The 10,876-nt window shown below is 42.8% G+C and overlaps 1 protein-coding gene across 1 annotated transcript; it reads left to right on the top strand.

Moving 5' to 3' along the window:
- The first annotated feature begins 2,746 nt into the window (after positions 1–2,746).
- rbm15 (RNA binding motif protein 15) lies at positions 2,747–7,583 on the top strand. Its single transcript, XM_067592060.1, has one exon. The coding sequence runs from the start codon at positions 2,898–2,900 to the stop codon at positions 5,451–5,453; it is 2,556 nt and encodes an 851-aa protein (XP_067448161.1). The 5' UTR covers positions 2,747–2,897; the 3' UTR covers positions 5,454–7,583.
- The last annotated feature ends 3,293 nt before the right edge of the window (positions 7,584–10,876 follow it).

A 10,876-nucleotide genomic window follows, 5' to 3' on the forward strand; every position in this document is an offset into this window, starting at 1 on the left:
GCATCAGGAGCGAGTGGCAGGTTCATTAATGAAAAGCTAACTGAGGGACCACACTTCACTATTAATGATAAAGTAGAGAGCCTCCCACAGACGGCTGGCTTCACATTAAGGCAGGCATTTCTCATTCACATCTGGCATCAGTGGTAAACCCGACCAACTGAGTAATGAGTTACAGTTTAATAGAAGAAATTGGGGTTACCAGGGCCCAGAGTGTATTTTTTCGGTTATGTTATTCACTGAATCCAGGTCATCTGTCCTTGACATAAATATGTATCTGGGGCATATTCTCACGTGTATTCTGAAAATGCATTCCTAATAATGACTGTCAGGAAATCTCCTTGTTGTGCTTTACCCAAAACAATTTACTTGTCAAGGAAACACTGAATTGCATGGTACCATCCCATCTGGTGCAAATTACTAAATACCAACATATTCATGTCAGATGTGCAAACATTTCAATCTGTGTGAGATTGAAAATGCAACTTGAATTGAGAAAAAAGAATGTTCCACTAGTGGACAAAGCCCTTCCAAGCTCCACTTACTCCCCGGGAGTGTACATAGCTTACGGGGGGAATAGATTGGCTCTCCTTTCCCTTCGCTTGCTTCACCATGACAGCCATGCCGGGGCAGATTAGCTGCCATTCCCTTAGTCTGTGCCGGGGTTTTGTGTGAGCCACTAACATGTGGTTCCAATATAAGAATGCACAAACCCATCAGAAACACTTTCCACACCCACAGCTTCAAATTCCAGCCAGGCCCTGGGAGACGGCAGCTCTTACTGCAGTTACATAGTCCCCCTGATTAAATCCCAGATTAAGTGGAGAAGATAAGAAGACCTGTCAGTAGGGATAAGGGATTGAGGAGATGGCCATCTTTAGGAAAGCTGAAGAAATAGCAGATGGTGGATCGGTGCTCAATTTTAATATTTACTTTTACATGGGAGCAGGTTAAACAAATCTATTTTCCCATAAACAAAAGTAAACTCAGTGGCTTACTTGAACTTGATATATTAACTGTCAGGACAGTTACAATAGAGTAACTCACAATATTGTACATGCAGTATGGTTTATTCCACCTAAAAATAGGAGCAGAAAATGATTACCTCATATTAAAATACATGACAGTTTTGACTAAGTTTTCCTTGACATTACAATTACGCTTTGATCTGTATAGACTCAATATATCAGGCTTCAAAGGCCTTATATGATTTGTCCGAAGTAAATGAAAAATGTTGAGTCAAGACTGCACAATGCTGGGGGCAGTTATTAACTAAGCATCACTCCGTGTGTCAGGGTCACTGGGTGAAGACTGTCACTAGAGTCTGGAAATTACTATACCCTCAGCCTCATTAATGGACGAAAAATATGATTTAATGCTCATTAAAATCTGTAAAGCTGCCTGCTGGCCACTGTTCTGAGCTTTGATCTCCACAAGATTTATCTTGGCCTTGAAGTGCAGCTATTGTGACCTGACAGATCCTTGTATTTGAAGTAGTTGAACCACATTAACATGTCCCAATAAGCTAAACAATGTGGTAGCACAGTGCGGCCAACTCAGTAAAACTGTGTCAAACAGTGGAGTGAGGCAATTTCAGTACAATCTGTCATGAAGTATTTGGCGGCTTCAAGGCATTTAGAAGTGGAACTTCATTTGGCAGTTAATCATCTACAGGGAAAAAAATAAAGTTTAATCGCTGCCACGGTTTTCAACTTGCAATGTGTGATATGGACAAAATCTTTCCACAAATATCTAGAAGTTCAACAAGTAGTTGATAGAAACAGTGAACTCAGCCGAGTATTTTTCTTTATCTGCATTCAAGTCAAAGTTTGACATGGAAGTAGGGAAAATAGCAGTATAGTATTTGTTTTTCATTTTGCTTACACTTGAACCTTCAAAAATTAAGCTCTTGTATCTAAAGGTAACCCAAGTGTGGAAATCGATTAAAAGGCATTAACAAATATAGTTGACCATAATCTATCCTTTTAAGCTACAGTAACTAAGCTAATTGATAACTTATTGATTTAAAAAAGCTGTAAATTGCATTTCTCATCTTTAGAAAAGTCATACAATCATGACTGTAACTTGGCCTCTGTGTTAACCACATACCAACGGAGAAAGGCCCTGTGTCTCTCCAAGGTCATTTTTAAGGATTAGTGGCTTATGTGTTACTGTACCTTTGAGTTACTGTTCAAATACTGCCACCTTGTGGGTATTAGGTTGACTTGTGTTATTGGGATGAGAGAGGAAGATTTCTTATCCCTCCCAACAACATCATCATTTAGTTTCCCATTCTGTGAAATTTTACATGAACTTGTAGTGTCTCAAAATCAGGTAATTGTAGCCATGTGTTTTGTGAGTATACAGCCTATTTGGTAAAGTCAAATATACAAGGGGTGGATAAAATAACAGAAGTGTCTCACAATGGGATACACTCAAATGAAAACAGCCCTGCAGTTAACAGATCTTAAATAAATGCTGCCCATTTAGCTCATAATGTATGTAAAATATTGGCTATCAGAGAGATGAAACGTTGGTTTTTTGTTTGTGTTTGTTGGTGTTTTGTTTTAGATTGCACAAGGCTATGACTTGTTCCCCTTATTTTGTCCAGGCCCTTTTCTTCAATATAAAATGTGAAAAACATATAAATAAACCTTTTGATTTAAATGACTCAGTGGATGATTGACATGCGCTTTAAAGTTTTCCACCCACTTTTTCAACCAATCAGGTCGAAGGGGCGGGTCCTCGCACTAATCTTTACAAAATGGCGACTGTTGTTGTTTTGCCGCAGGGTCAGTGAATAAATCCGTTTTTCATTTCAATTATTTTCTGCACTAATTTGCAGAAACAGCCCTAAAAAAACACCCAGGCGTCCCGAGGGTGGCTCTGTGTGGACTGAAATGAAAGGTAAAGAGCGGTCGCCGATTAAAAAACGCTCCCGGGCCTTGGACGATATTCGAGACCGGGGAGGATGCCACCCGACCAGCAAGAAAATGGGGGCTCTTTCCGTCTCCAGTGGGAGTAATAATGGAAATAGCTCGACCAAAAGCGACGGCGGCTCAACGAGAAGGAGTCTGCTCGGTGAGAAAAGAGACAGAGATTTCGACGGTCACAGCCGGACTGGAAATAATCACAGCTGTCAGTCTGCAGCCGCCAGCTCCGTCGGTAAAAACCACAACCTGAGCCTGACGCTGGATTTAGCCGCACCGAGGAGCACTTCACGTGGGGAGCAGCAGCGGGTTCAGCCACCCAGCACCGAGAGTGAGTACAAAACACTCAAAATAAGCGACCTCGGCACCCAGCTGAGCGATGAAGACATAGAGGACGGACTGTTTCATGAATTTAAGAAGTTCGGAGATGTGAGCGTCAAGATCAGCCGCAGCAACGACGAGCGGATAGCCTTCGTGAATTTCAGAAAGCCTGAGGACGCCAGAGCTGCGAAGCACGCCAGGGGACGACTGGTGCTGTACGACCGGCCCCTGAAAATCGAAACAGTGTACATTAACAGGAGGAGAAGCCGCTCCCCCGTCGAGAGAGACGTGTATGGTGCAGCTCAAAGCCACAGACATTTGCAGAGACCCCTCTCACCTACCGGGCTTGGATACAGAGACTACCGGCTACAGCAGCTGGCCCTGGGGAGGCTCCCTCCTCCCCCGCCGCCCCCTTTGCCCAGAGAGCTGGAGCGGGACAGGGAGTTTGCTCTGTTTGAAGCCAGGGCACGTCCAGCCTTCATTGCAGAGCGAGCTGCTTTTCGTGAGGAGGATTTTATATCTCCAGAAGATGACCAAAGAGCCAACAGGACGTTGTTTTTAGGCAACCTGGACATAACTGTTACAGAGGCAGACCTGAGGAGAGCATTTGACAGGTTTGGTGTCATAACGGAAGTGGACATTAAGAGACCCACACGGGGACAAACCAGCACATATGGATTTCTGAAATTTGAGAACCTTGACATGGCTCACCGTGCTAAGCTTAGTATGTCTGGCAAAATAGTGGGCCGCAACCCCATAAAGATAGGCTATGGGAAAGCAACTCCCACCACACGCCTGTGGGTGGGTGGACTTGGGCCCTGGGTCCCCTTAGCTGCCCTGGCAAGAGAGTTTGATCGCTTTGGCACTATAAGGACCATTGACTACAGAAAGGGGGACACATGGGCCTACATTCAGTATGAAAGTTTGGATGCTGCACAAGCGGCATGCACACACATGCGAGGCTTCCCACTGGGAGGTCCAGAGAGAAGACTTAGAGTGGACTTTGCTGACGCTGAGCATCGTTACCAGCAGCAGTTCCTGCAGCCTCTCCCAATACCGCCGTTTGACATGGTGGCTGAGTCATTTGTCCACCGTGCCACACCTGAACCTCTGAGGGTCAGGGAACGGACTCCACCGCCGCTTCACTTCAGGGAAAGAGAGCTCTTTCCTGGAACTGAATGGCCCAACCCTGCTATTCGTGAACGGGTGCGTGCATCACCCTTTGAGCCTCTGGAGCACTTGGAACGTGAGCGGCGGGCACGGGAGCCCTGGTCTTTGGAACGAGAGCTGCAGGGACGAGAGCCTGCACGCAAGCGGCGCGTAATGGAGGATGGACGCCATATAGATCACTCCCCTGATAGCACTGAGAGGACAGTAAGACGTAGGCGTGTCTCTCCGGATGGCAGTCCTGGAGGTAGCAGCAGAGATGGAGGGCGCTTCAGTGACTCAGAGCGCCCTCTGCGGGGTGAGAGGCCCTCTCCAGCGCGAGAACGTCACAGCAGCCTGGAACGAGGTGGGACTGAACGGAGACTCAAAAATCAGAGTCTCTCTGACAAGGGACCCTCAGGCGGCAGCATTTCAGCAATTGGAGAGCGTAAGCGCAAAGCAGGCGATGGTAGCAAAGGGCCGGCCAAGAGAGAACGCTCTGAGAGCAGTTCCAAGGGGGGTCAGCAGTCCAAGCTGGACGGCACCAAACTCAGTTTGGCCTGGCAAGGTATGCTGCTGCTGAAGAACAGCAACTTCCCAGCCAACATGCACCTGCTGGAGGGCGACCACAACGTAGCCAGCGACCTGCTTGTTGACGGCACAACAGGGAGGCAGGTGAGCGAGCTAAAGATCACCCAGCGCCTCCGTCTGGACCAGCCCAAGCTTGACGAGGTCTCCCGACGCATCAAAGTGGCGGGCCCTGGCGGCTACGCCATCCTGCTGGCAGTTCCTGGGACCACAGAGGATACATCTTCGTCTGACCCTGCAGCCTCAACTCAGCGGCCGCTTCGCAACCTGGTGTCCTACCTCAACCAAAAACAAGCAGCTGGAGTCATCAGCCTGCCTGTGGGAGGGAGCAGAGATAAAGACAACACAGGGGTTCTTCATGCTTTCCCTCCCTGTGATTTCTCCCAGCAGTTCCTAGATTCCTCTGCCAAAGCTCTGGCTAAAAGTGAAGAGGACTATCTGGTCATGATTGTGGTTCGTGGAGCATCTTAAAAAATCAGAACACACTAAGTTCAAGTGGTGTTTAAAAAAAAAAAAAAATCTGCTGTATGTCAGTAACTATTGCATGCTGTGTGTTCTGCATTATGGGGTACACTAGTATGGTTCTTGAGTGTTTGTATGTTGCCATGTAATCCACTAAAATGACAAACGGTGCCCTCCTACAAAACTAAAAGGGTGTGTGTTTTTGAAATCTTTTTTTAAAGAGTATAATAATTGCTCACAAAGTCATAAACTGGCAGTAATTCATTCAGAATACTGTGAAACAGTTAAATATGAGGAATAAATTTCTGTGTCATGTAAGAAGAGAAGAGAAGAGTCATATAGAAGACACCTTTTTTGGTTAATTTACAGGTTTATAATCTTAACTATTCAACTCAATTACAAGGAAAAGAACTAGTAATATTAGAAATGCAAGGAGTGGACACAATAACACCTCCGCTACAATTAAACAATGAATAATAGCCTCATAAATGACTATAGTGTTGAACCCACATCTCCCTGACACAGTGTTAACAAAACCTGAAAATTACAAGCCTATCAAAGGTCATTTTTGTTTTTGGGCTATTATATTGTATTGCATTGCTCAGGTGTTGTTATTGTGTCTACCACATATACTGGTATATACACGAGGGGAGTCAGAAGACGCCCTTTTTCAAAGCTTTGAATTACATTGCAATAATATTTCTGCTATAATCACTTTTTGATGAATGGATACAAAGGTGAGCATGACATCTTTGAAGTTAAAGTTTCCTGTAAAGGTGTAGTGAATGATTTGGAACAGCAGTTACAAAGTTAATCTCTTCGGAGAAAGAAACCCTGCATTTTTAAGGTCAAAACACGTTGCACAACAACGCTCTATTTACCAAACGTTCACCAAACACCCTGATGATGGCAAGATAGTGTGGTGCACTGCAGATGAGTTGTGCAGCCTGTTTTAATCTTGATAGACTTGTATTGAAACTCATACTAGCCTGAACCTCACTGTGTGTGCAGTCTCAAAGTTAAAAAACATTTCAAAGGTCACCATTTGAAAAGTCTCTGGATAACAGCACATACATTTCAGTTATGTTGTAAATTCTGTTTTTTTTTAAAAAAAAATGGTGTTCAGGATCATGGTTTGGATTTGAGTGTATCTTTTTATCAAAGTGTTTCTCAGTACTGGGACACCAAATTGCAAAACAAGACAATGAACTCAGTGTATGTCCACTGGTAAATCTAAATTGTCCTGTCAACTCTATGTGGAATGCTGAATACTAACAGATGTGAGATTTTTTTTGCCCAGGGAACATCCCATAACACAATACGCATAGCATAGTAAAGCAGATACTAACATGTTTTTCATATTTTTTACTTCACATCTTATTTTGTGCATCCCTACCTTTTTAGAAATGGTTGTGTAATGTGATCTATGAAAAACTACAGTAGTAATGGATAAAAAGCTTAGAGAAGTTTGCGTTGATATTTGACAGTCTGTTTCTTTTTTTTTCTTTTTTTTTGCTCTGAAAACCAGTAGGTCATGAAAGAATACTAATAATAATTCAGTAAAAACAGAAAACCTGCTATTTGTTCAGTAAGTAGGTCTGTGTCATTTTAAAGTTTTAGAAGTACCTTAACAGTTAATGTTTGAATTTAAATTTTAGGTCTAAATTTGACAATATTGTTACTCATGCCTGCCAACATGTTCCCAAGGCCTACTTACTGAATTTTGTTGATGCCATTGTATGTTTGTCATGCAATAGTAACCCACCCTGAATTATTATTTGCTAAGTTTGGTTTAATATGTATTGGAAAGCATTAATATGTGGGGAAATTGTTATACATGTGAACATCACACCCACTGCAACGTTGGACTCCTGAGGAGACGAGCGCAGAGCTCAAACACTCTGCAGAGAAGGCAACCTAGTGTTTGTGAGTCCTCACTGATGAGGCAGCTTTTAAGTTGTGTAGCCCATCTGCACCTGTGATGACTTCTGTTTTAAATGGAAAAATTGAGCAATGTACACTTTGATGTCATGGGAAAGGAAAATCCATAGAGCCCATGCGAAGCTGTTCACATACCTGCAAGTGCGTTTGGGCACTTAATGTGACCGATTATCAATAAATTGTTCATTTGAAGGGAAACATGTTTCTTCGATGGAAGTGAATTGAAGAAACGAGCTGCCAATGCCTTATTGTGTTTCGAAGGAGTTGTCACTTCACTTGAAATTTTGTTTCTGCACACGAAAAGGGAGACAATTTGCAGTTTGTTAGCACCAGTGAAGAGAGACCCCCGTTTTCGTGTGAGGATCGCTGTTTGCATACAGGCCTGTTCTGACCTCCTAAGTTGCCCATCATAAAATTATCCCCTCCCCATGATCCCCTGTTCATACCCTCAACTGTTCCTGTTGGCATGTGATCACCTGAGCAGCATCGAGGAGCCTCCGCTGCCTCTTGTTTGCAGCCAGTTTGCAGTGTGAAACACAGGGGCAGATGCAGACAGCGGTGCAGTTCGGGAGGCGAGGGCCGGAGCAAACAACAGCACGTGCCAGTATCCTGTTGTCTTCTCCTGGTCATTACTCGAAAGCTTTCATGTGCATTGTTCCTGGTTCTGAATAGGAGCTGAGGGAATCTCATCACCGGCCGTCACACACTCCACTCGGGAGATTGTGGGTGACACCTCTCTGAAATTTCCATAGCATCCACAGTTCAAGCTGTCTCACTGCAGAGGCCAAGCTGAACCACTGGGCTGATTTGTCTTTATCACACTTTGCCCAGTTATGATTTGATTTGACTTAATGTTTGGCTCAGGGAAGAGGATTGGCCCAAACCTCAGCTAGGAATATTGTTTCCCCCCGTCTTTGTGTTTTGCGTTGGTGTGTTCTCCTCTGATTGAACCCTCTCCGAGGAGACGAGTGAAGACGTGTGTTTGCTGTGCTGAAGCTGTGTTCAACCATCATCTGAGGTCTGCTGCAGCATGGAAATGAAATATGAACAGGCCAAATTGTTTACCCCTTTTTGACACCGCTGGAAGGAATCCACACCGCGGACCCCTCCCCTCCCCCAAATTCTTCTAGGAGACCTGTTTATTTTGCCAGCCTTTCATAAATTTAAGGCCACTTAATGCAGGAAAGATATTTTTCCATTTCCTATTACCATCCATCTTAGTCATATTAGCGTGAAAAGAAATGCTGTGTTCTGTGCTGAGAAGGACCCCTTACTTCACTAGAGAAACATTGCCATCTTGAGGACCACGGAGCGCAGTCGACTACCAGACACATCACACTCATGCACACCAGACACCCGGAACAGAACTGGTATCGCCGCACAACTGCTGTATAGAAACGCCACAGCGGTGAGTAAGGAGAGCAAGTGCTACCTGCCAGGTCTGTATCGGTGGCTTAGGTAGCAGTGGTAAGTATAAAGTGTCAACACCATGTGTTTTACAATAACAAATGCAGAATGGCACACTCTAGTTTTCAGCCAAAGTCATTACCAAGGTTATTTCCACTGATGGCAATTTGCATAAATCCCAAACCCCAATGTAAGATAATTATTTACAACCCACAAAAGTGCTTCTTTGATCTCCAGAACAAAAAATATAATCTGACTCCAATAGTGAACATTCTCACACTGAAATTTTATATATATATATTTGTTAATAGGCTTATGTAGAGGCTTTTGTTAAAATTAGGCACATGGTCACATATGCTGTGAAAATGCTGTTATGTAAAAGGCTGAAGTGTTTAAAGAAGACTAAAGATTAACATTAGGTGAGTTTTCACAGTAAGGCCACTGCAGCTGGTGAACTTCCTGGTCCAATCAGATACATTTAACAACATACTGCACATTTGGTCGTTTTTGCAGCCTCTCTAGAGATGTAAATTCTTTTTAATTAATGATGGTAAGAATAGCTAGAAACTACAGGCAAGGTTAATATGACGCTGTCTGTAAGAAAACTGGTATCAGTTAGAAAGGCCTGATTGTTTCATGACTGACAGCTTCAAGTCACTGTTCTTTTCTAAGCCTCAAATTCATTTATACTGAACACTGTCAGTAAGCCATTTTTAATTCATAGATGATTAATCCTACTAAAAGAAACCCTTCTTAGATTATTTTTAGTTAAAGCCTCAAGCATTATTATCATTATGCCAAGTGACATCATCCAGGGAAATGTAATTTAAAGGGAAATATAATAACATAATAAAAGGCTCCTGGTTCAAAATTGTGTTTCGCATTAGATGATGTTGGTGACGGGCTACAGATGATAACGTCCAGTTAATTAAATGTGAATGTGTGATTTAAAGAAGGCCTTGTTGTAGACTGTAAATCCATCACATGCCACTAATTAGCAACCAAACGTAGCCTGTGAAAACAGCGAATCACTGGCCAAGACTTCACTGTTTAATCTGGCAGCCGGCACCTCACTGACAGCAGTGTGCTTTTTACTCTGCTCCCAGTGTCTTCAAACTGTATGAGCAGCTACTTGTGCTTTTAGTCACAGTTGACGTTAATCTAAAGCAGAGAGACATGAAAACTCATCAATTTATCAATGAGGCCTGACTCATCAAACACTACTGGAGCAGCCATGTGACGCTTGGTTACATCAGAGATTCCCATTTTAAGGGGAAAAAAGGTACATAGAAGGAAATTTAAAGGATTATTTTAGTCCTCGATTTACAAGCTACATTCTGTGTGTAGGTTCGATTTTATCTTGATACATTGTGTCAAGGAAATAGGCTCACTTTCAACTTTCTTAAAATAATGAATTTTAAAATGTAACAAATTTGAAAGGTTACTTTCACTTACTGTGAAATCAATTTACCAAATTCTATAGAAACTAAAACAATACATGATGTTCATTACTAAAATATTTTCACTCCAGTCACCAGTCTTTCAAACAAAAACCATTACCTATAATCATTTATAAACATGCTGTATTATAATTTTGTGCCATCATTATTAGTAAGACAAATAGTTATCTGCTTCTGGTGTACAATACGGCGTCATACAACCTCAGGTCATCACACATCTTGTGTCATAATATATTTTCTAAGACCACAGACCAACGGTAAGCTATAAAATGTGTCCATTAGAATTTCACACTTGAATTCGTGCTGATTTCAGTGCGGCTCACTGTAGTATAAACCAGTCACTTGGATATAGTTTTAACACTTCAGCATTTTCACTTCTAGTTGCACTTACAGGATTTTATTCTGCTCACACGTTCGAAGCCTTCAACACTGTTACCTGCTGTCAAGATTAAAACATGTTTATGTTTCCTTTACAGAGATCCGCTGGACAGCAGCTGGTGCATCAGTTTGTTTCCAGGACAATAGATATGCCATCAGGTGTCGTCTGCTGTAAGTAACCTGTTTGCTTTGATCAACAGTCCATTGACAATCTGTAATTGAACACATTGAATGTGAGCGACATTT

This window comes from Thunnus thynnus, chromosome 6 (assembly GCF_963924715.1).
Source record: "Thunnus thynnus chromosome 6, fThuThy2.1, whole genome shotgun sequence".
NCBI lineage: Eukaryota > Metazoa > Chordata > Actinopteri > Scombriformes > Scombridae > Thunnus > Thunnus thynnus.

Bases quoted from the DNA above. Each gene is read 5' to 3' on its own strand.
- rbm15 (XM_067592060.1), top strand. From the start codon at position 2,898: ATGAAAGGTAAAGAGCGGTCGCCGATTAAAAAACGCTCCCGGGCCTTG.